At 31.4% G+C, this 26,680-nt stretch overlaps 3 protein-coding genes across 3 annotated transcripts; 2 read left to right on the top strand and 1 right to left on the bottom strand.

The window, feature by feature from the left end:
- Window positions 1-11,667: 11,667 nt before the first annotated feature.
- Window positions 11,668-12,533, top strand: LOC106379243 (protein GL2-INTERACTING REPRESSOR 1-like). Its single transcript, XM_013819248.3, has 2 exons — window positions 11,668-11,824; window positions 11,896-12,533. Exon 2 carries the CDS (start codon window positions 11,899-11,901, stop codon window positions 12,262-12,264), a length of 366 nt encoding a protein of 121 aa, XP_013674702.2. The 5' UTR covers window positions 11,668-11,824; window positions 11,896-11,898; the 3' UTR covers window positions 12,265-12,533.
- Window positions 12,534-17,372: 4,839 nt separating this feature from the next.
- On the bottom strand, window positions 17,373-21,245 carry LOC106422791 (cytokinin riboside 5'-monophosphate phosphoribohydrolase LOG7). The gene is made up of 7 exons (XM_013863588.3): window positions 20,995-21,245; window positions 19,889-19,986; window positions 19,191-19,221; window positions 18,699-18,798; window positions 18,530-18,600; window positions 17,928-18,071; window positions 17,373-17,849 (listed from the first exon to the last, which is right to left on the bottom strand). The coding sequence occupies exons 1-7, from the start codon at window positions 21,100-21,102 to the stop codon at window positions 17,754-17,756; spliced, it is 648 nt and encodes a 215-aa protein (XP_013719042.1). The 5' UTR covers window positions 21,103-21,245; the 3' UTR covers window positions 17,373-17,753.
- A 2,961-nt stretch (window positions 21,246-24,206) lies between these two features.
- Window positions 24,207-26,575, top strand: LOC125581488 (ribosome biogenesis protein NSA2 homolog). Its single transcript, XM_048747012.1, has 9 exons — window positions 24,207-24,285; window positions 24,405-24,524; window positions 24,613-24,680; window positions 24,765-24,873; window positions 24,948-25,016; window positions 25,102-25,159; window positions 25,924-26,159; window positions 26,237-26,288; window positions 26,373-26,575. The coding sequence occupies exons 1-9, from the start codon at window positions 24,283-24,285 to the stop codon at window positions 26,438-26,440; spliced, it is 783 nt and encodes a 260-aa protein (XP_048602969.1). The 5' UTR covers window positions 24,207-24,282; the 3' UTR covers window positions 26,441-26,575.
- The last annotated feature ends 105 nt before the right edge of the window (window positions 26,576-26,680 follow it).

The following is a 26,680-nucleotide window of genomic DNA, read 5'->3' on the forward strand; positions in this document are numbered from 1 at the left end:
ATGAAGTTTTACTAAATTAATTGAGAACAAATTAAAACGATGCACATGTACCATTAAAGAGAGTTTAATATACATTAATATAAATGTCTAATGTGTTTAGAAATTTTAAAACAACACTAAAGATCATATGCTTCAGTATATTGAGCATTTACAGAAAAATTATATATTTTCGTAGGGGTTAACACATATATTTTGAGAAAAATTCAAAAATAATTAAATTTTGTTTTAATGCATAGGTTAATCATTCACTAACATATGATGAAGTTGAAAGAGGTTTGAAACTTTTGTTATCTCCATTTCTCTAGAAAATAGCAATTTTATAGTGGTTAGTCTACCAATTAATAAAGTATTATGAAGTTTTACTAAATTAATTAATTGAGAAAAAGTTAAAAAGATGTCCATGTACCATGAAAGAGAGTTTAATATACATTAATACAAATTTAGGATGTGTTTAGAAATTTTAAAACAACACTAAAGATCATAGGCTTCTGTATATAGAGCATTTACCGAAAATTTAATATTTTCGTAGGGGTTAACACATAGATTTTGAGAAAAAATCAAAAATGTGAAAATATTGTGTTAATGCATAGTTGCATCTTTCACTAACATATGATGAAGGTCAAAGAGGTTTGAAACTTTTGTTGTCTCCGTTTCTCTATAAAATAGTGATTTTATAGTGGTTAATCCACTAAAAATTTTGAAGTATTATGAAGTTTTACTAAATTAATTGATAAAAAATTAAAACGATGTCCATGTACCATGAAATAGAGTTTAATATACATTTTTTCTTACCCTAGCATATGATTCATTTTCTTCCTATTAAAACTTATGTGAAAATATACTTGATGAGTCTTGGAGTTAGCTATCAATTTAGGTTTGAGATATGGATGGCTAGAATTAAGTGCCAACTAATATGATGCACTGGGAGATATTGATCTTACTAGATATTCATTAAGACAGAAGATGGCGCATGCATTGTAAGTTATTATCTGGGCCAGTCTTATTAAAATGAATTTTCCATATGGATTTCATTGCTATTTGATCAGCTACATGTCTCAGTTTTATTGAGTGTTTTGCTTGCTGGCTCGGCCTTTTTACCTAACAGATTTCAATATATTTGGGCAGGAGAGCATTTGTTATTTTTTCCTCAGAGTTAACATTATATGAGGTAGTTGAGAACTTTGGTGTTTGTGTGTGTGTGTGTGCAGAGTGAAGTTATTTCTTTCTCTCTAGCAATCCATAGGCTTCAGATGTTAATCCAGATTCTTTATCAGTCTAATACCAAAGCCCATTTTCTAAACACTTCACTTGAAAATTTTGTACTTTAAAGGAGAAATCAAAGAAGAGTGGTCCTTATAGAGGTACTGCATCAAGTATGTATATATATGGCATGACATTGAGATGAATGCTATTGGAATTGGGATGTAATTCTACTAAATATGTACTCTCTCCCCCTTGGGTTTCTTTTATCATTACACTTAAAGTGTGGGACTAGTGGGTGAACCCAATGACTTGGACATTAATGGTAAATCCAGACTCTGCAAAAATAGGAACACACGCCAAATAAAAAAGAGCTCATGAAATTTTAGTTACTGAGTAATTTGTGCCCAAAAACATACTACTTTCTGTGTACAAGTACTCGAAATAACTACAAATTACAGTTAGTTATCTAAAATAGCATCCCAAATTAATTGCAACTTAATGATGTTTAGCATATCACACTCTCATGAATATATGTTAATTAACTACTTCCGCTGCATAAAAATGCATGTCTTAGAAAACAAATTGTTTCAATAAATTTATTTTTTATATTTTTAATGCATTTTTATTAACAAATTATGTTTAATTGTATTTTTTAAAAACTGAATTTTATATTAGTTTGGAGTTAAGAAAAATAGATGATCACAGAAAATTATATATTTAATATTGAAATTTTGATATGTTTTATTAATATGTGTAAAAAACTATAACATGTATCATTTTAAAACTGAAAGAGTATATATTATAATCGGAACTGAAGTGCATCAAAAATAACATTTAAAAAGAAAAAACATTTTAACAGAGTTGGTAGCTCCTCAAAATCCTACTATATAAAAGGGACTAAATTCAAGGCTTTTGAGACTATCCACCTCAGCCAAAATATTCTCATCTAAAAAGAATTAAAAATAAATATCATTTAGAAAATAATTAACTAACATACAACTTTTGATATTTCTAGAAATTTCAAATTTGTAACTGCTAATTTATTAATAGAATCATATATCTATATTGAATTATGTTATATTTTAATAGTTAGACTTTAAGGGTAAATAAATTATTAATTTATAATATATATAATTTATAACATTATATTGTAGTTATAAATAAAGAGAAAATAACCGGGAAGGATGAAGAAGCTCATGTAAAATTATGTAATTAAAATGGTAAAATGGTGAGTATGATGAGGTGAATCTAAGAAAATTTGTTGTACAAATTATGGTGTTTTATTCGTCCACTATAATGATTTAAAATAAAATATATATTCACATAAATAAGTCAATATTTGTTGTTTTTTTTTTGGTAAGATGTTAAGATTATTATTTTCTAAAAGGTTACACTGTTGTTTTTAAACAACTTATTACAGCAAGGAAACAAAAACAACCAACAACAACTCAAGGTAAAAAAAGCCTTAAGGAAGTCTTATACAAGAAATATAAAAAGAAGTAGAGAAGATGAGAAAGAAGAACTTACCGGGTAAGAGAGGAGATGGTCACGCATCATACGGTCGAAAGAGGCAAGGATGACTGATGAAGGTGAGGAGACATGACTGAAAGTAGAGCTTGATGACTGGAGTAGCATGTGCATCTACGTTGACGCGAGGTTGATTGATCTAGGCTGCAACAGAGTGTAGATCAGCCGGAGGAGAAATCCAAACTTCAGCAGCAAAAGGCTCCCATATCAAGCGAGAGAAAGAGCACTCAAAGAAGAGATGATGGTGAGTCTCTATTTCCAGATTACAAAGGGCGCACGTTCCTGAGACATTTAATCCCCAACGCCTCAAGCGATCCTTGGTTGGCAGTCTTCTCCGCAAAGCCAGCCATGATATAAACGCATTACGTGGAATATGTTCCTTGAACCAAATATTCTTGTGCCAATATGTATTGTTGATAGTGTTTATATTCTTTTCTGACATTAGTATCCATATTTTTTGATAAACTGATCTAAAGAGATTAGTTTGTGGAGCTAACCAAACGAGGATTATAGTGTTTACTTTGGAAAAAGTAATAGGTTGAATGATAGATGGCGTGCGTGCCTTTTCACATGGAAATCTGCACATATATTAAAATTATAAGTTTTGAATCATAGAGAAAATATAGTGTATATGACTGAAGTTGGTACATTCCGAAACTAAAGATGGCTGAAATTCTTCTTTGTCAAAATGCATAGATGTGAATCTTATATGAATAGAGTTCTACATTGCTTATAGCAGTGTAATAAACTCCGTGTGTAAAGGAGAAAAAATGTTATATAACTGAAAACAAAAATTATGATTTTTTTCTTGTGCCTATAGGCTCTTCGCAATTTGAAGAAGAAAGAACATATTGTGTGAAAATCTTTGGCTCGGTCAAATTTTATCCAGTTGTTTACAAAACTGTTGTTATCTGATTCATGTAATTTTTCAGTGTTGATTTAAAAGCCCAAAAAACCTATCTATACTGACTTTTTTATATTTTTTCTGTGATTTGAATTTAAAAAGAGATAAAACTTTCGATAAGTTATGTAAACTCAGAACAAGTATTTAGCTTTAGAAAGCATTTACATGTTTCAAACTTATAATATATACATATATAATGTTTAAAATTATGCATATAAAACCTGTGTAAAATGTGTCTGAATATGTTTCTCTTCTTTAATGTGTTAATCGTACTATATATAATATTATTTTAAAATTTCAAAAAGTTTATGTCACTATCACATACAAAAAACCATCAATAAAAAATATAATTCTCCATCTACAACAAAAAAATGAAAAATTATTAACATATAAATTTAAATTAAGAAAAACTAACATTGGAAAAACAAGAAGTTAATATAAAAGATAAAAAATTAACAAATAATATTATAAATAAAATAAATTTATAAGACATAATCCGCGCGAAGCGCGGAAAAAATCTCTAGTGTTATTTAAACAAATGTAAATTACTATCTCAACTTCGTCACATCTTTTTGACTTTTAATTATTTAAGTGTTTTACACCACATGAAATAGATCCGTTGTTATCGTTTCTATCTTTATGATCCTCGCTGACCCTTTTTCCACGCATCGTTATTTATGTGCTTCCATATGCATGAATTGTCATGATATGGTTTTCAACTTCATTATGTATATTTATTAACATCTTGCGTTTCGTTAGACATTGAAGATATCTTTTATTTTTAAGGCCGTATCTTGAGGAAATGTATAAACGTAAAACTCGAAAAAATCATTGCTATATTAGAATACATTTATAGAACCATATCATGTGCCATGCAAATGAATAGAATTCAACTAAGCCACTCTAGTTTTAGTTATGGACTTATGTTTTGTTCAAATCAGAGTTCGGTTCGGATTAGAACTACCATACCTGTAATTTGATTTGGTTAGATCACGTTGGTTTCTTTAACAAATTAAATATATCACGTTGTTTTTACTTCTTGTGTGACACGAGAAAATAAGTAATAACTTAATAACCAAACTAAATACAAAATGTAATAACTATGTAGCCAAACTCTAAAGTCAGCGTTAGTAATTCTTTATCAAGAAAATAAAAGAGAGTTAGCATTACTGTTTATAAATGTGCCCACGTCGTTAACACTTAACACGAATGCTATTAATTCTGCAAGTCAACTAAACAATTTTTTATATCCAAATTTTAATGAACGAGATCTCATTAAGTGAATAGATATGGACGATCACTACAAGTAAAGAAAACAGCTAGTTTCCTATGGACAATTTCATCGGAAATCCGTTGGAATAAACTATTTCCGACGAAAACAGTCGTCGATTATATCTCGTCGAAAATAAAAAATTTGTCAGAATTTCGTCGCAATTTTTCACGAATTTCCGAAGAAATCCGACGGATATATTTCTGACAAAATTCCGACGAACAGAATTCCGACGAAACTCTGACGGACAGATTTTCGACAAAATTACGAAGAAGAGTTTTCCGACGAAATTCCAACGAACTTATTTCTCACAAAATTCCGACGGAAATTTTTATAATAAATATTTTTAATTCATTAAATATATATAAAATTTAAAAATATAAAAACTTTTTGTAATATAATTATTTTTTTAAAATCCTTTATAATAAATGTTTTTATAAATTTTTAAAAATAATAAACGGTTTATAAATTGAAAATATTTTAAAACAAAGAGAAAACGTTTTTTTTTTAATTTTAAAAAACTTTTTGTAATTGAAACCTTTTTCTAATAACTGAAAAACGTTTTAACTAAATCTGAAAAAACACAAAAACATTTTATAGATTGAAAAGGTTTTTAAAAAGGTGAAAAAGGTTTTCATAAATTTTAGAAATCAGAAAATGTTTTATAAATTATAACAAACTTAAAAAAAAATTATATCAACTTAAAATGTTTTATTAAAAGCTTAAAACGTTATATAAAATTATAAAAACGTTTTGAAACAATAAAAGATAATAAAAACTTGAAAAGATTATATATATATATATATATATATTTTTAAAATATAACTTTTCAATAATTATAAATACACAAAAAATGTTATTATAAAAATGTTTAACATATCATTTCTAAAATCTACAAATCTAACATCTAAAAGTTTCAATCTACATACAAAAAAACAACCTAAAACAAAATCTAAGAACATATAACTCCTAAAACTATCAATTTTATCCTAAATCTTCATATTCAAAACCTAAAATCCACAAATCTAACATTCCAAACCTAAAAAAAAACGTAATCTAAAGAGGGGTTTAGATGACTTACAAAGAGATTTGGAGGAATTGAGGTCGGAATCGCAGATTTGTTAGAGAGAAAGAGGAGTAAGATCGCGGAGATTGCCGAGGAGAAGAGAAAAAATGAGGAAGAAGAAGAAGGGTCGGCTTATGTATTAAAAATAAACCGACGGACAGTTTCCGTCGGAATTCGGTCGGTTCTATTTTAAGCGGTTAATCAAATTAATTTTGCGAAGTTTCTACCGAGGTAAAGTGAAAAATTCCGACTAAACATGTCCGTCACATTATTTTCGTCAGAATTCTGTCGGAATGTTTCGAGAATATCAACAAAGGAAGCCTCGAGAAACTATGAGTTTATGCATGTCTTTTGATTGGTCGGGGTTAGACTCCGTCGGAATTTGGTCAGAATTTTCGATGGATTTCCGATGGAATTTCCGAGAAATAAGAATTTGGGGTTTCAAAACAACAATCTAATGATCACATACAAATCTTTGATAGTATGTAAATGATTTATAAGAGGTTTAACTAAAATAATTACTTATCTCACTCGTTATTATACAAAATCAAAATCTAGTCTTATATTACCGTAATATGTTTGTATAAGTATATAAGTGTTATTGGAGGATGTTATGAATACTTTGATATGTATACGTAAATATTTTTTTATATGAAAAACTTTAACGGTGTGAACTAATTTCATATTATAAATTTATATATGTGCTATTTGGATATTTTAAGTATCCAATTATACATTTATATTTTCCTGATCCTGTCTAACCATATGCGAATATACAAACATTGAATCCATCTATCACTGACCTAACCAATGGTTCTATATCTTTAAACACTTCAGCTACAAGAATCATATATCATATTAATATAATTTCAGAAATCAAATGTAAACACATTGGAAGAAATAATGAACACCACCTTGAATTGCAGCTGGAGTATAAACATTATTGTCTTATTGAGCATTTTTGTTTTCCAATGTTATGCATGTCAATGTCCTACAAACATTACAATCGAACATTACAATCAAACACAACAATAAAGCACAATAAGACAACAAAGGACAATAAGAGTATAGATACCTCCAACTGTTGTTGTGGTTGTTCCTCTTCTTTTTGTTGTTGATGTTGTTGGATTATTGGTTGTTCCTTTACCAACTTTGATGATTGTTGCTTTACCAACTTTACTAGATAAAGGGTAAACTTAAGCTCTCCTCCTTCAATGTTTCTAAACATGCAGATATGTCCAGGCTCCAATTTGTTATCCATGCAAAATGTGGTCCAACCTTGATGTATGATATGCTTGTCTTCAGTACGTTTGATTGTTGCAAGCTATAATTTTCCTTGATGAATATTCATGAATATCCTGCATCACAATTGATATTGATGATGAAATTTTCATAAATTTGCAAATCAAAATTTCATTAAACTAACCACTTGATCGAGCTTATGGTTTGAAGTTGTGACTTCCAAGGTTAAATCAAAAGGATTAATAGTTAGTGCTTGAGGAACAATATCAATAAGAGGTTTCACCTGTCAAAAAACAAGCACACATACACACACACAAAAAAAAAAAGATTATTAGACTAGAATAAAGTAATGGACTAAGAAAATTAAAAAACTGAAAAGATGATTAACCTTTTTACTTGGCACCAAAAGTAGATGAAGCTGTAAATTGTATACTTTCAGCGCCAACTGTGCTTGGGAGCGACCCGGGCTAATGACTCTCCGCCGTAGAGTTGGACTAGCATTGTACCTTATAAAAGAGAAGAATAAAGATAAACATCCTAAAGGGTTTCAAATATGCTACATTATTTCATTCTTAAACTCACCATGAATGCAATTGGTTCCAAACTTCTTGAGGGACCAAAACATAGTCAATGCCTTCCTAAAGAATATCAATAATTTCACCATCAGAATCATTGATCAAATTAGAGTTATCAATTATAGAAGGCTTGTCAAGAGTGCTGGAGCCAGGAGGGTCGTCTCCAGTACGCTTGATTGTTGCAAGCCATAATATTTCTTGATGAATATTCATGAAATGAATTGGAATCTCCTTTTGTGTCTTCTTTCTCAACTTAAGTCTTTCTTTGCCGGCTTTGTTAATAACTTGCATTACAATTGAAATTGATGATGAAATTTTCATAAATTTGCAAATATAAATTTCATTAATATTCTTTTTCATACATAATGTATGAGTGTTGACTCAATAGTGAAATTCAAAATAATAATTTAATCACAAACCAATGCTTAACCCTTAATTATTACATAATGAGTCTAGCTTATATTTTGAGTAAGTTTTTGGTATCTTAGTCAATCATATTTTGTACCTCAGGGCCTAGAGAAGAAGATAATAAGCAGCATTAGAAATAGCTCCAAACGCAAAATTCTAAAAGATTGCTAAAATTTGCACAAAATTTGCTCAAAATTCAATTTCTTGGTGTCCATATGATATGTTGGATGTTGCAGATTGTTGCATGTCAACTTCACATCTTAAGCGAAATTTCTGAATAATATTTTGATTAATATTTCTCAGAAATATTTTTAGATAAACCACTTACTCTCTTTTTTTTGTTGTGTTTGATTTTAATGTTCGATTGTAATGTTTGATAGTGTGTTTGATTGTAATGTTCGATTGTAATGTTTGATAGTGTGTTTTCCAATGTTCTGCATGTCAATGTCCTACAAACATTACAATCGAACATTACAATCAAACATTCATCCTCTAAAGATAAATTATTCATGTAGTTAGTGTCTGATAGTGTGGTAAATCTATTTTCCAAATCTATTACACACTTCAATAATGTTTTTGACTATGAATTTCAAGAAAACATGGTACATATCCCATTGGCAAACTCAGGGGCGGATCCACGCTTTGAAGGGGTGACACGTGCCACAAGCTAAAACAAGTTTTCTTTTCTCTTACTTGTATTAAATTTGTATTTCTAAATATTTATATTAAAATAGAAACTAATATGAAAAGTTATAATAAAATTCTGTAAGGTATATAATTATTTAATACTACTCAATAATATTTTAACATTATAAAAATATGTTTAATTTTTACTTGATTTAAGTTATTAAAGTAAAATGTTAAATTTGTAAGTAACGTAACTTTTAAAAATTCTAGCATAATATCATATAAACTAGTATACTATAAAAATTTTTAAAATAAATTAATTTGCTGATTTATATTATATTTGTATATATATAAAACTATATATATAATATATTATGCCACACATTAATTTTTTTTCTGGATCCACCCCTAGCTAGGCACACTGAATGTTTCTTTTCTCTAAAACTATTTTAACATATTGATTTAACTTTTAGGATAATACCGATGTTCGCGACTTTGGAAATCTCATTTTGAAAGACAAGATACCTCCAAATTTTTTGAGGAGTTAGACTTACTTGGGATGTAACTGGTATTATAATTTTATGAATACGATGAGAAACGGTGAAGTAAACATTTTAAAAGGGTAGTTAAAAATCAATGGTTCGACCAATTACTCAAGTGTTTTTGTTTAAAAAGAACAAGGTGTGATATCTTAGTAATGTTATAGAAAATTATTTTGAAATAGAACTTAATAAACATGCGATTACTTTGTGATTTTAACATATTTCGAAAAAAATTATTTATACGTAGTGATACCATATTCAACTACTCAGGTGGGGTATCTAAGTAAAGCTGTAGAAAACTGTTTGTTAAGAAGTTACTTTTTCGTTTCTTGTCATTCTGTTGAAAAATACGATCTTCATACTATATGATAGCATGATCCTTGATGCATGGGATATCAAGTTGCACATTGATTGGTGCAATTAAGGGTACACAATTTATTGAGAGTAGTCGGACTCTTAATGCTCGCTTTGCCTTTTTCTTTGTAATTATATTTTGCTAACTCATTTATATTTAACTAAAACCCAAAAGTTATAGCTAGTGGGTTTTTTTACTATGTTTATGTGAATTGTAGATAACAAAAAAAAATCTGTATAAGAAAAATAACTCCATAACATTCACTTCACACTTCACAGGCTACATGTTCAAATATTATCTTTGTAATCGACTACATTTTCATCATGACATCGTTTTAAAGTTTAAGGATGCTGCCTTAGTAATGTACACTAGTTTGCAGACTAAGCCATTTGGGTTATTTAACTTGTTATTATTACTGCATAAGGAAGAAACGAAATGGAAGCTTCTTTACATTTACTTAAAGGCAGATAATTAAGTTCGAGTCAAAGTAGAATGATAAAGAAGATGGGACCAAAGAAGGTAGGTTTACGAGGAAGAAGGTAAGCTTAAGACAAAGAAAATGGATTGGTCCCACCCAAATCCTAAACACAGATTCATTCTCCTGCTTCTCTCTCACGCTCGATATTCCTATAATGCATTTCTTTTATGTAGTGGATCCAAAAAGTTATATGTAGTAGTAACCTTATTTCTCTTAGTCTTTTGATTATGTATATTATTTATAAACAGCAACATTCACCATATATCATCTAGTGACTGAGAAGAGTAGCACAAGGTACTTTAGATTGTAGTTGAATAGTGAAACTCCTATAATCAATCAAATGATTTGATATCTAACACATAGACTCGTTTGAGAGCTTAAGAGTTAAGATCCACCTGCATAGTTGGTTATTCATAAACAGCTACGAAACTTGACTACCAAACATTGGACCCACTTGAAATGCTTCATGGGTTTATTACTTACTCCCAACTCTCGTATCATCCTTAGTTTTTTCCTTGTCCCAAAAATTTAAACAAATATATATAATTTTTTTAGATATTTTAGAAAATACTCATGGGTAATTTTGGAATTGGAAAATTTATTCTTTTGTCTCCCTCTCATAAAACTTATACTAAAAACTAAGGCCAGGAGGGTGGTTTCACTTTTTTTATATTTGCATGTATTTGGTTTCTCTGTACCAATTCTGGTGTGTTGCCATTTAATTTTGTTTGCTTTTCTTTAATTTCAATTAAATTTCTTTGACTGTACCTTTTTTACTTCCGAAATTATGATTTTATTTATTTTCAAAATTTTATTATAAACATCTAATTTAAGTTGGTTGCCATTTAATTTCTTGTTTCCATATATTAACTCCTACGAATAAAATAAAACAAATAATGGTAGTCTATTGAGTATTTAATTTGATTTGTGTGTATTATCTAGTATTAAACACTTCTCTTGTTCGTTTCCTCCTCTATTTAATAAGCAATGAATTGTATTCCTGTCCATATCTACAGATTTTCTCGTGTAAGTACTCAATACATATTTTATATACTATAAATTATGGTTTGAAGTTGAAAAGTAACTAAAATTTGATACTCCAGAGGTAAAATAAAGCAATTAACCATCTCGTACAGTACTCCATTCGTTTCTAAAAGATCGATGTTTTAAAATTTTCATACTTTTCAATAAAACATATGAAAACTTAGATATAAATGCATAATTTTTTGTAATCAACTATTTTTCACAAGTTTTCACCAATAGAATTTTAATAAATACAATTATGTTTTTTGAAGTTTACAATTTACATTTCATTTGTGTATTGAAAATATAAAAAAAGTATCTTTTTGAAACAAATTTTTTTTTTAAAATATGTATCTTTTAAGAACGGAGCGAGTAGTATATTCAATCTTTATGATTCTCTCTCTCACTCATAATTAAATTGAGCCTTAATGACACTACATATCTCTCTCATCTCTTTAGTTTTATCGCTGTGTTCTTTCTTGTATATAAAGACCTAAGCTGAAGCACCCAACCACCAGTTGAAAGATAGACTATTTGTGATCAGAGTACAAAAAGCCTTTGAGATCACATAACACACTCTCCTTCTCAATCCGTAGGTTTCAAGGTATTTTCTTTCTCAGACCAAACTCACTTTAACTTAATCTCTTCCTGTCTGAACAAAATATTATCCAACAGAAGATGAGTCGAAGAAGTCCAAAGCTAGAGCTGAAACTGAATCTCTCACCGTCTACGTCAAGCCGTAGGAGGATGGTTCGGTCTCCAAGCCGCTCAGCGACCACTTCACCAACCTCACCCCAAAGCTCGTGCGTCTCTACGGAGATGAACCAGGACGAGTCGTCTTTGAGATACTCGACAAGTCCAGAGGCAACCTCGATGGTTCTTGTCGGGTGTCCTCGTTGTCTCATGTACGTTATGCTCTCACAAGACGACCCTAAATGCCCTAAATGCAAAAGCACCGTTCTTCTTGATTTCAACCATGAAAACGCTTCAAACGCAAACGCTCCAGCCGATGCTTCCTCGGGTCGCAAGACTCGGAGGAACTGAAAAGACAAGTAAAATCAAACCAAAAAGAATCACCTGTTTTTTTTCTTGCAAATGTAGCTGTTGTTTATGAGAGTAGTGCTAATCACGCTCCACTTTTAAAACCCTTAGAAGAAGGTAGAAGATGAAACTAGGGTTTTCCTACAAACAAAAATTGAAAATGAAAAGAGTGGAGCTCGAATAGCACTAACGTTTCTTGTTTCTTGTATTTTCTTAACATTTTCCTACCATTTGGGTTCTCTAATGAAGAAGAATGAATAATTATGTGAAAACATGTCTCCTTATTCTACTCCTAAGTTCTTATAAATCATCTTATCCATAAAAAAAATTTGTAACCCTTTAAAAGAATCCATGATCTAACTAGGATATGTCTAAAAGTAAGACTCTGTTTTCTGCAGATATTCTGTTTCTCGGATGTACAAATAAGAGAACTAGATGTTTTGTGTGTGTGTTGACTTTAAGAAAAGTAGACATTCTTAGCGTATCAGTAAGATTGCTTGCATATCACGAAAAGGAAGATCAAAAATTGACTTGTGAAAGATGTAGTAGCTTGATCCTGATCCCCAGAACAAAAGATGAAGTGAAAAAACTAACTATATAGATTCCTTGTACTTGTTGAAAAAGCAGTTCAGAAGTGAAAGAAAGAAAGATTGGTTAGAGATCAGACAAGACTTCTTATTTGGTCCCACATGGTTTACTTTGACCCACAAGCCCAAAACTCCCCTTGTTTTTCATATTCTTTTTAAGTTTGTTATGTTAACTCAAGATAGATCTCTCTGTTCTACCAAAAAGTCTTCAGACGTTGTAGCCTAATCATAGGTCATTTCCATTTCGCAAAATAATCCATGAAAAAGATTTTGTCCAAAGCAATTGCATGTTGGATTAAAAGCAGACAAATCTAGAACATGAGTTTGCACATGTCAAGACAAAATTTATCAGAGAAGAAAAGTGATAAGGTTTTATTTTTTCACAGCTGCTTCTGAGCATGAAATACACAAGTGGTATGATTGTTAAATCTATTAGAAATTTTTGCCGACGAGAAGAAGTACAAACCGGTTAAAAGCGTAAGAGGAAAGTAGTTCAGAGCATTTAAACAAAAATAAACTAAAAAACAGAGGAAGGTGCTTCAATTTATATATGTAACAGCTGTTCAAAATGTTAAGATTTAGACTTTAGAGATCATTAAAACCAAAATATAAATGCAATAGTAATTGAGACAGTTGAGAATTGTAACGAGCGTTACGTCAGATTATAAATACGAATTTAATTCCACCTTCATTGCTCTCTTCTCTTGCTCACCTCTTCAAAGAAAGAAATACGGAGTAATTATTATTATCATGATCATGATGATGCTACGAATTTTATTTTTATTTGTTTCTCCTACTTATCTTTATTTTATTTTTGTCATTACACTAGTTGCTATGTTTTTGAAAGAACTTCATTTCTCTTCTTATAATTCACTAAATGCCACCTTTCTGTTGCCGCTTTCTAATTTTAGCAATCTCATCTTTCAAAGCTCCATGTTCCTTATTAAATTCCTGCTTCCTACCTCTCATTTTCTTCAATTATGCCGATCCTTTTATTAAGATTCTACCTTCGTAGAGCTTATAATTTATAACCCTACACAGAACCAAATTAGTTAGATGCTATTAACTTCACAGTTAGGTTACTGGAATGGACATAAACCAAAATGTAGATATTAGATTTCTTTGTTTCTTTACGTGTAACATGTAGATATTAGATTTTTTGTTTCTTTACGTTGGGGAAATTACCTTTTTACAACTAAATTAATTTAACCCATTCGTATACAGTTAGTTTAAATCTTTCCTGTCTAATAAAGAAGAGAACAACGTTCTTGTCAAAACCACTAGTTCCATATTATCTACTCTCTAGTAGATCATCTAATCATATTCATGTCAGATCTTAGAGAAGTGTATTATATTTGAGTTTCATGATGACGAGGAGACATGTGAGTGATGAAAAGATCGAGTAGATGCCTTGGCGTTTGGAGGGAGAGAAACAGAGAGGAATAGTAGACTTGGTGTGACCCATTCTCAAATAAGAGGCCCACCAATGACATTTGAGGACCAATATGTATTTTGGTCAGCAAATACACAACGCAAAGTATCGGAAACGTACTTAATATCGCATGCATTGCACGTCCGCAAATACAAAGAAAGCATGCAAAATCCAGCCCTTCTCTTGAATCTTACAAATTGAAGGATAAATGTCCATAATTAGCTTAAGTATGTATAGGCTCTCTGACTCTTAATATATATACAAATCTAGTAACAAATGTATATTTTAGATAAGCGTCAACCACAAAAGATCTAGATCGAAGAGCAGATTCCTTTAGAGAGTACCCGTAGCGTGCGACTCTCAACATATTTCTAGCAATTATAAATTAATAATAATGAAAAAAATTGAAAAGACAGAAGAAAGATAAATAAACGATTGTTAAGGAAGAAACGTTTAACAAAGCTGAAGAGACTCATTTTAGTGGTGTTATTCTCTCATTAATTTATTTTTTATTTTTATCATTTAATTTTAAAATTATAGTTATATATAAATGATAAGAGACTCAAAAGAGCATATAACCACTAATGATGCTCTAACGGTTTGAAAACATAACAAGTAGATAAAACAAAACTTATATATATAAGTATTTAGGACATATAGGTCGTTTTATTTATATTTTAATCAGTTTTATTTTTATTTTTATCAATATTTTAATAAATTCCATACTTCCATTACATTTTTAAAGCAACACAATTTGATATTTACTTTATCCATTTAAAAAACACAAGAGCTAGTTTTGGGAACTCGCCATTTCCATAAAGACCATCTTTTTCTGCTTTCCACAAACACTTTGTACATCTGTTGTAATCTCTATCAACTACGTAAAGGTCGAAAACACCTTTGTTTATTAGTCCACGGCTGAATCTACAGAAAAAGAGTGTACTATTTGGAAAATTAATATGAAACTTATAACTATATTTTTCACCCTTTTTAAGACTACGAAAACCGATATCGTCGTCTTTTGATTTGCAATGGACTCCCAAAAGATATTCATTATTATTTTGAATTGTAATTCTTGTAAATGGTCTTATCAAATAAGTCGGTTCTTTATTTTGTTGCAGAGCTTGCGAACATATAAATAGCATCACCATTATGATCTCAGTAAACATTGAGAAGAAAATAGATATGTGATTTCCTTTTGGAGATTTTACGTACCTTAATGAATTCCTAATGTTAATATATATATATATATATATATTTCTCCAACGATTCACAGTATATATAGCAAGATAATAAATTAAAGAAATGTAATCTACATTAATTTGTTTCGAATAAAATAAATTAGTACAAAACACTAGGATATTTAAGTGACTAATAATGTAAAAGTTGCTAATAACTCAAAAATTTATAAAACAGCCAAAATATATTCCATCCGTTCCTGAAAGTAATATTTTTTAGATTATTTTCTTGTTTCACAAAGAAAAATTTTCTATATTGTTAAGATATCTTTTTATACTTTTGAAAAACATTAATTGAGAATATTTGAATTTATTAAATTTTATTGGTGGAAAGTTATTGGAAATTGTATAATAAAGTTAAAAATAAATTAAATTATAAACATTTATTAAATCTTTAAGAAGCGTAAATACTCTAGAAAATTTTACTTTGGAAACAGAGACAGTATATTTCTTAGAAAATACTACATAAACACAAAATTAATCACCATGATCTCAAAATTTCAGTATTTTGTGTATGTACGAAGGAAAGGAGTTGACGTGCTGAATTATCTAGTCACGATAAGTCTAGGTGAATTAGTTCTCCTCTATTCGATATTCACATTCACTGACTTATATAAGCTCTGGTCTTTATTGAATTTCTGTTCTTTTTTTTGCATATTATAGAGATTGAAGACTTTTCTTTTAAAACCAAAATTAAGAAGAATTTGAGAAGCTAAAAGGAAACCAAAATTTCCTCCCCCCTACACCAGGAAAATACATTGTCGCCACAGCTTTTTTAGAAATGGTTATCACGTTTAAGTTTTTGTTGACACTATAATTTGCAATTTGATATGGCTTTACTTTAGGAAGAACTTGAGCTTAAGAACGGATTCATAATTTATTAAATTTGTCTCCTCAAGAACACGTGATTCTTTATTCATTAATCCAAGTATCTCTAACACAATGTAACGTTTGTCTTCATTTTCATGTAGTTCTCGCATCTTGCGAGGGTCCAAAGAGACAGAGAGTCAGGAGGGCTCGGTGATCTGAATTATCCACTTGTTTCGGATATCACTAAATCTATTTCAAAATATATCTTCTGAAACTGTTGCAGCACGTAAGATTCTACTGGCAAGCATTGAGTCAAATTGTACTTGTGTTCTTTGGGTTTTTCCTAAGTCTAAAATAACTTTCAGCCACTTTTGACTGAAGCATCGATATACATGTAAAATACAGGGCACTGCAAGCGTTAATGAGATAAACGTCTGATTAAAAAGCAGAGGCATTTGTATGAGATGTTCTTTTATTTTTGCCAAGTAACATTTGTTTGAAAATCTTTGCTTACTCTCGGGGCCGGCTTAAATAGGGGGACAAGTAATTTGATCGTCTTGGATTCCCATGTCTCTCTATTTTTAATTGCTAAGAGTCCATTTTCTAAAAAAATAAATGTATTTTTACACAAAATATAAGAAAAAAAGGCCCAGAAATATATTTTTATTATCTGTTACAAATTTTAAAAACATTTACTTAGAATATTTTGAATAGGAAAATATTTATTAAAACTTAAAAAAATAGTATTAGTTTGGAAGCTCTAAAAAAAATTGCCTAAGAAGGCGCATGAGATTATTGAGCTGGCGCTTCTTAATCTTGTCCTCATTTCTTCCGTTTCTGCTATGAGATATTTCTGTTTACGTTTTCACTTGTGTAAAAGTAGTTAAGGAGGCAGCGTTTTGACCCTAACAAAAACAAATTATAAATAGAATGTAAGATAAGGTCTGTGGATTTAAACTTTCATAATGGTTTTTTAATGTTAGTGCTTAAACAGCTGATTATTCACATCTTGAGCCGACAGTGATACAAGTATTGTATCATGTATGTGTATAATGTATAGTTTTTTTATATATTTCATATACTCAAAGATAACTATAAAATTATAAAATATCCTAAAGAAAAGGATGGTTTTGTCATTTCTTGATATAGGCCCTATCCTTTTTTTTCCTTAACCATGGCATTAACCAAAATGTACAAAAGACAAATGGGGAAGATGGGGTTTGGTATATACGCGGTTAGTAGTTACCCACGTGGTTTATCCACTTCACACATTAAGCCCCCCTTACAAAATAATGCTACTTAAACGACCCCAATACTTTTGTCTCCTTCCCGACCTTTCCTTCTGATGTTATGAAAGTTTCAATTCCGCTGTACACCGACTGATTTTACCCAAGAAAAACTTCCCCCATAATGTGGTTAAATTGCTCACGTAGTAACCTCCGAACCCGGTACATAACTGAGCCGGTCCACTTCATCCCAAACCAATTTTGACGTTATCTCATCGAACTCAGGTTCATATTCCTACAACATGTTGGAAGTAAGCTCAATAACCCTAAATCATGTAATAAGTATCACATTCTACATGAACATTTATTATACCTCGAGTTGTCGAACCAACTCTTTAGCGTTTGGTGCAGAGACGATGATTCTACGAGCCATTGGGGATATAAATCCTTCGTCCACGGCCTTGTCGATAAACGTTAACAGCGAGTTGTAGTAACCATCCACGTTAAGAAGACCCACCTGTCAATAATTATTGATCAAAATAATGTTAGAAACCAGATATTTTCAATAGTATATACAAAAGGTTACGACATAGGAAGCTTCCGGTCTCACAATCAGGGTTATGTACTCGTATGTCGTGACAACACACCGTTATCAATATAATTATAACGTTACATGCTCTTAGAATGTGTACAGAAAAGGTTACGCACGAATAAAGAATCCCAAAAGGAATCTTGCTCCATGTGATTATTACGACGACGTACCATATGCAACCATTTGTATTTTCATTCAGTTAAATTAAACCAGAACATTATAAATATAAGGAACACTTTACACTTATCATTTTAGAGTAAACTAAGAGAAAAAATATTCTACACGCATATTCCGGTCGTAACTCATTATAATATTGCAAGATCATATCATGTATATATTTTAATAAGTTAATTAAGAGAATTTTTATTTCCCTGATTACGTACCGGCTTACGGTGGATTCCGAGTTGAGCCCATGTAATGACTTCCAGCAATTCTTCCAACGTACCATATCCACCTAACAATTTACCAAGAAATTGATTCGAAATACTATATATCTTAAACAAGTTTTCTAATGGAATCAGTTTATATATATATTAAAAATGGATTACAAACCAGGAAGAGCAATGAAGGCGTCGGCTTGTCGAGCCATTTCAGCTTTCCTTTGATGCATATCAGCGACGGCTTTCACTTCCCCGATGGTCTCACCGGTTATCTGCAAAGAATTATACAAAACCATTTAAACGAATATGATTCTCTTTATTATTGCCTTTCTAAAATGTGAACACCGAAAAATATCTTCTATAGTATATTATATTATATGGTCTTTTTATTGTGGATATTATTACATATGATTCTTCTATACTATTATAATATATGGTCTTTTTATTGTGGATATTATGACATACAAATGATGTTAGTTGGTCAAAGAGATGTATCGTGAAGGAAACCAAAAAACGCTCCAAGTCGCAATCATTCCTCTTTTGGTCCTACCACTATTTTTTTGTAGATCATTGCAAGGCAATTTCTATCTCAATAATTACTAATTAAATACCAAGTCGAACGAAAAATAAGATATAATTCAGAAGAGCTTTATTTGGTGCATACCTCTCTTGGCATCAAGGTTTTTGGGATGACCCTACAATAGATTAGAGAAGACACAGGTTAATAATGGACCAATCACAAAAACGAAACAGCCCTTCTAAATCTATAATTAATTATGAAACATGAAATTAAGTTGACCATTTTGGTTATAGATAATTGAAATGGGATTCTCTTATATTAATACCACACACATAAACTAGTTTTTTTTTTTTTTTTTTTTGTCGACAACATTACAGACTCATATAGACTCTGTAAACCACCCTGGGAGACATTGATCCATGTGGATGACGAAAGACGGCTGTTTTCTCACACATAAACTAGTTGTAGTATATTTTTAGAACATAATTATGAAAGCAAAAAGAGACAGTTTTGAACAAAGGAAACATGCACAGATCCTCTTTTGTCGTTGTTATGTTTTAACTCTTACTAGGTTCAACCATTATCTTGTACTTATAAACCAAATACTAATCTATTGTCAAATTATACGTGACAAATAATAGGTTATTTTAGCAAGTACTAGGCATCATGTAGATAGTCATCATCAACAGTGAAATGTTTAAAACACAATGATGAGTAATGGGGTACTTGGAACTAGCAAATGCATCATATCACATGAATAGAGTAGATATGTATATGTACATACATAGATGTGTGAATGTATGTATACATATAGAGAGAGAAAAGAGAGAGAGAGAGCAAACCCTAGAACATGCCGACCACCATGATGAACAGCCTGAGAGACGAGACCCATAAGCCCCACGCTGCCACCTCCATATACCAAATCAATCCTTCTTTCCACCTTCAACAACATTCCCACCATCAGTTTCTTTAGTCAATTATTGTTATAATGTCATATGCATTTATTTACGATAACAGAGTTTTCATGATGAAAATGAACACGTGTCGCAAACCCAAACCCACAATCGTCCCCAAAAAGAAGCAACCACATCAAATATCAAACCTCAATTAAGAGAATAGGACTCATCATCATCAATCCTAATTTCAGTGGTCACTATCCTATTAATACTATTATTACTGCCTACAGACGAATCACAAATATTTATTACAACGGGGTTCTAATTATTGTTCTTTTTTTAATATTTTGTGCTGTTGAAGAAGTACACCCCACAACACACGCTTTGTACATAGAGTCATTATTCTTCCAACGAACGATTTTTTTGGCCTCTCGAGGCAGTAAACTGTCATTATTATTTATCTTTCCCGTAAACGAAATCATTGATCATACTTGGAAACTTAAGTTTAGGTTTAGGAAAAATCAGAGGTTTGTGTAATGAAAAATGTGAATTACTGAAAAGTAAATAACAGAAAATAAAATAAAAACAGATCATGCAAGAGTGCTGCTCGAGTGACAGACGGATTACAGCTAAGAATAGTAGAAGTTGCTATTTTCCCATCTCTCTTTCATGCCAATAAAAATAAAAATTAACACAAATTCGAACTCAGCAAAAAAAGAAGAAGCATCCACACGTTTGATAGATTCATCATTGTTCGTTGTAACACACAATCAAAACTCATAATTCCCAATGTTTCACAAAATATTCTGAGTTCATATCTCGAATTAGATCTTCATTTTCGAGTTCATCTTTAGTATTATCATAAACTTTTAATCAATCAGCATATTCACAAAAAAATAGTCATGATTTGTTTTATTTGAAACGGCTCTCTACTTGCAAATTACACAACAAGGTCGTAAACAATGTATTGAGTTCAACTGTGAAAATGAAAGTATATGTGTGTGTATAAAACTATGTAAATACAGATATAGGTTTGAGAAGAGAGAACGTACCAGCTCGTTACCCAATTCAATGGCAGCTTCTTGGTAAGAAGGTTTTTTGCCGGAACTGCTTCCACAGAAGACACAGATCCTATTGAATCTTGATTTTGTCTCTTCCATCTCTTCTCTTTTTTTTTCTTTGTTCTCTCTCTCCCTCTCGAGCTTAAAAGTTATTTTTTATGATTATTGTGATGAATGAGACAACACTTTGGAGTTGTGCGAGTATTTATATATGCAGAGGAGAAGGATGAGAATATAAATGCAAATGCGATTTCCATGCCTATCCCCATTTATAAATTATTATTCATCTTTGTTTCTAGTATATTAGTACTATTTAATTTGTAGTTTGAATATTCCATGGAAACGCTAAAACACGGCGAAAATATATTTTTATATCTTATTTAGCAAGCAAGTTAATTATAATAATCTTAATTATTATATAGTTCTTTGGGAAAGTTATTTTATGTCTGTATGCGGCCGTGATCTAAATATGATCTCTAATTTTATTTTATACTATATATTTGTGGAAGGATTAACATTAGATCTAACACAGGTTGGAAGATCTGTTCAGATTTTGCATCAGACTAGTTCGATAGAACTAGAAGACTCATGGATCAGAATTTATTCAAACATTTCTTTTCTTTTTTTTCCCGTCAAATTCATTAAGATTGCCATTAACTAGTTACATTGTAGGTCTATGAGTCTATCTCACTAAAAACATATCCGTTGGGCTGTACTGGGTCTGGATAGGATCAGATCCGATCAGTCTAACTAATTCTAAATCTCTACGGCTCTATGCCTCGACTGCAGTTTAAAAAACTAGTCCGATTTTGTTTCGATTTTATTCATTTTCTTACTACTTGGTTTTGGGTTCCTTTCGTTTGCTATTTTGAAATTCGCATCACTACAATCATCAGTTTGTGAATTTTAAAATATCTAGTTATGTACCATTTGAATATGATACAAAAAATTACTAAGAAGAATGTTTTTGGACTTTTTCAAAAAAAAAAAAGAATATTTTTGGACTGAATCACTAATTAAGAAGAATGTTTTTTTTTGAAAAAATAATTAAGAAGAATGTTTCTATCTTTTTCGTCGTCTAATGTTTGTTTAACTTCAATAAAACAATATTTGACTCCAAAGAACTTGTCATTTTTTGATGAAACTAATTTTGATTAAGGAAGTAATCGTCATAATAATATTTGTTTATATAATGAACTAACAGCCTCGAGAGATGTCTCGTGATCACTTGTTTGGTTTCGTTATCAAATTTCCACCCGCTAAAGCAATAGTCCCTCCGCTTATTCACACCTACGATTTAAATACTACTACTAAGTTTATATATGTATTTACAAATGGAACGCATACGACGAATAAGAAAAGAAGGTATTAGATCAACAATATCAAACAAAATTCTAGATAGTTCTGCAAAAATACGATCCATCTTATATGCATAATGGTATAGACCCCTCTAACGTTGGTGAAAATGGTAAAAATGTTTGTTAAACTCAGTATGACTCTCTTCCTTTCATTTTGCTTTGGAGTAAGGGGAAACTATTTGAAATCTGACCAAAGTTTATGAATCAATAGTGAACAATACTTAGGTTTATATATGAATCAAGAAAGAATGGTTTCATTTCATAATAAACACACCTCTGCTAATTAATCTGGCGTCTGTATATTTCTTAAATGTTGAATATATATAACAGCTGTAAGCTGACGCAATCATCCAACAAATTTGGATGACACTTACATTACATTTACATGGCTTCCTTTGACTAAACCTTTCTCTTTGCTTTATGACGATACATATTGAAGTTATATAATATAGATAAACCGTATCTTTGGAAGTTTTTTAGTCTTAAAATAGATTAAATAGGAGAATAAGAGTTCTTGTTAACTTTCTATCTTAGTTTTTCAAAACTACATTAAGCTAGCTTCCCAATTTAGATATATTCTTGTTATTAATTCTTATTTTTATTTAAAAAAAAAACTTTTAAGCATACTGTACAAGACAGAGTCGCAAGACCTCAATCCAGACTTCACCGTGCGATCATAACTCGAATCTTAACTTGAAAATATAGTGTAGTTACATTCCTGGATATTTAGTATTAAATACAAAAGGTATGAAAAAACACGTATCTAAGCTTTTATTTCTTCTTTTGCCAGCAACCGCTGGTATCTAAACTGATGGTTTGCATAACTGCCGAATTTATGTTGGATTTAAGATTACGAATAGTGTCAATATTAAAATGTTCACTATTAATAAACACAATCGAAGACCTTCAAAATAATATTATGAAGTCACTTTCGTGAAGATACCACGATGACCAAGAAGATTGTATGAGCTGGAGGTGCATATATAAAATTAGAATGAAAACTCATAGCATCTTTGGTCATCTTGATTTAAATGTTTGTTAAAGAAGAAAGACAATTCATTGCTTTTACTTTTATAACTTAAAAGTTAAGATGCTTCATATCGTTTCATATCAATATTTCCCTCTTCTTGTACTGTTTTTCTTTTCAAATCATTGACATATATTTGATGGTGATGTAAGCAAATATCATGACGAGTTGTAAGCATCATATTAATCCATCAAAAACAATGTTTAAAACCAAAATACTGGGAATATCATTATGAATTTTTTTAGAAATGGCGGCCCAGTAATCACCCATCTTGGTCCTTAAAGACCCATTTGTTATGAAACCTCTAAAGCGAGCCATTTGTCAGGATGTGTATTTCAAGAGACCTATCTATCCACCAGCATGTCATAAAGCAATTAAACACGTATTTTGAGGATGAAGTGAAGGATTCCATGCAAGGATTGTAAATGTAACACACAAGACTTCACCAAAATGAATACTGATTAGGAAGGAACAAATTGATCATTATACTCCCATCATCGATGAAAATTGTAATAAGAAAAAAATTGTATGTATTTATGAAATGCATGCAAACTATTATTTTAAAATATCATCCTTTGATTTCATTTGTCTTCATTTGTGAACCTTTACGTCAGTTTACTTTACTCTAATTAACCCAAAAAAAAAATTACAGCTTCAAATCATGATGCATTGAGCCGCTCATATGAAGTTGATTGTGGATGTAAAAAACATGGTAAAGTGATTTTTTTTAAAATATCATTAAAGTGATGGGCTTAGTCAAATGATAAATAAAAGCCCATTACTCTACAAACTAAGCCCATTAGATTTATAAATAAAACCCTAATAACATCTTCTCTCTCTCTCTCTCTCTCTCTCTCTCTCTCTCTCTCACCGTCTCACCGCTTCGAAGCAACAATGGTTCGTCCTCCGCCGCCGGAGCATTCCTACACCTTTTCGTTTCTCAGCTCTGCACACTTTACGATACCGAGCTCTGACTATTACTATCGTTTATTCTTTTGCTTGATTGAAAAAAACAGCCGCAGGGAGATTACATCGAGCTGCACCAGAAGAGGCATGGACGCCGCCTCGATTACGAAGAGCGCAAGCGCAAGAAGGAGGCGCGTGCAGTTCACAAGCGCTCCAAACAAGCTCAAAACGTTGTCACTTCTTCTCCCTTCTCCAATCTTAGCTTTTCAGCTATTATTCGTTTTGCTTCTTATTGTTGATTCGTGGTGAATTTTGCAGTCTATAGGTATAAAGGGTAAGATGATTGCTAAGAAGAACTACGCTGAGAAAGCTCAAATGAAGAAAACGTAAGTATATAGCTAGCTATTAACTGAATCTTGATTTGTTTGTGCTTTGTTCTGAGATTGATTTTGTGTACATTGGTTTTGTAGATTGAAGATGCATGAGGAGAGTTCATCAAGGCGTAAAGCTGATGAGGATGTTCAGGAAGGAGCTGTTCCTGCTTATCTTCTTGATCGTGAGAACACCTCTCGTGCCAAGGTTTGTCTTTGTTTCAGAGTTGATGATTCTTGGTGAAAAAGCAATGCATGAGACGTGTTTGTGTGTGGGTGTAGGTTCTTAGCAATACTATTAAACAGAAGAGGAAGGAGAAAGCTGGGAAGTGGGAGGTTCCTCTGCCAAAGGTGAAAACTTTGTTAATGGATGTCAATGTTGATTCAGTGGTGTAAATGTTGTAGCTTGGTAGTTAATAGCCATTTCCTATTCCAGGTTCGTCCTGTGGCTGAAGATGAGATGTTCAGAGTGATCAGATCCGGGAAGAGGAAAAGTAAGTACTTAGTTTGAGATTCTAAGCTTTGTACTCACTCATCATTAGTGCTGGGTTCGTGGGTCAACCCGCCCCGACCCGCCCCGCCCCGCTGCGAGTTGAATCATTTTTTCGATTCAAAAACTCGACCCGCATAACCCGCAACCAAAAAATTTCATATCCGCACCCGCCCCGCCAAAACCCGCGGTAACCCGCCAAACCCGCGGGTAATATTAATTATATTAAAAATAGTTATTTTAATTAAAAATGATTATTTTCTAATTATATAATAATTATTTTAATTAAAAATAATTACTTTTTTATTTATATAATAGTTATTTTTAAAAAATACTATTAAAATAATATATTTATAATTAAAATTATATAAATATTTATTGTATTTTTATATATTTTACGAAAAATGTTTTCTTTTTGAAAAAAAACTTTTTTATTTAATTTGCGGGTTGGCGGGTACCCGCGACTCAAATTCGGCTGATCCGCACCCGCCCCGCTCAAAATACTCTCGACCCGCACCCGCACCCGCGATTTAAAAATTTCAAATGGTTCGACCCGCACCCGCCCCGCGGCGGGTCAAACGGGGCAGGACCCGCGGGCAATGATTAAAATTTCCAGCTCTACTCATCATCATCATGTATGCTATTATCAAGAATGCTTTGTATTCACTCATTATCATTATATATGCTATATCAAGAATTTTAGATCATATTGATTTTAGTGTTTAGCTTAGTATTAAAGTGCTTTCCCTTTTTGTATCAACTATGCAGCAAAACAGTGGAAGAGGATGGTTACGAAAGCTACATTTGTTGGACCTGGTTTCACAAGGAAGCCGCCAAAGTACGAGAGATTCATCCGCCCTTCTGGACTGCGTTTCACCAAGGCTCACGTCACTCACCCTGAGCTAAGATGCACTTTCTGCCTCGAGATCATTGGGATCAAGAAGAATCCCAACGGTCCTATGTATACGTCCCTTGGTGTCATGACCAGAGGAACAATCATTGAGGTTAGTTCCACCACCAAGATACACATATTGGGTTCTCTCTTTTGTCACATTTGCTAAAGGCTTGAATTGATTTGCAGGTTAATGTGAGTGAGCTTGGTCTTGTTACACCAGCTGGAAAAGTTGTCTGGGGTGAGTGAACAGATATTGAGAACTTTGTATAAGATCTTAAGCGTGATAGCAGTTTCTTATACCTCTATTTGTTTTGGCTTACAGGGAAGTACGCTCAGGTGACAAACAATCCAGAGAATGACGGATGTATAAACGCTGTTCTGCTTGTGTAATCAAAATCTCCGGCAAGAATAACGTTGTTTACTTTCTTTTTTAGTTCTCTCCTGATTACAGTTTTGTCTTTGACTCAAGTCTTTTATGTATCGGTGTGGTTTAATACAATTTAAGCAAAGCCTCTTTTCTGTTTCCTTGCCTTGAAAGAATCCAAACTTGTGATTCAACAGAGAAAAATCAGAAATCACCAAATCACAACAAAAAGAAACATACGAGTTACACAATGTGGTTGGTTAAGC

This window comes from Brassica napus, chromosome A2, assembly GCF_020379485.1.
Source record: "Brassica napus cultivar Da-Ae chromosome A2, Da-Ae, whole genome shotgun sequence".
Classification (NCBI taxonomy): Eukaryota; Viridiplantae; Streptophyta; class Magnoliopsida; order Brassicales; family Brassicaceae; genus Brassica; species Brassica napus.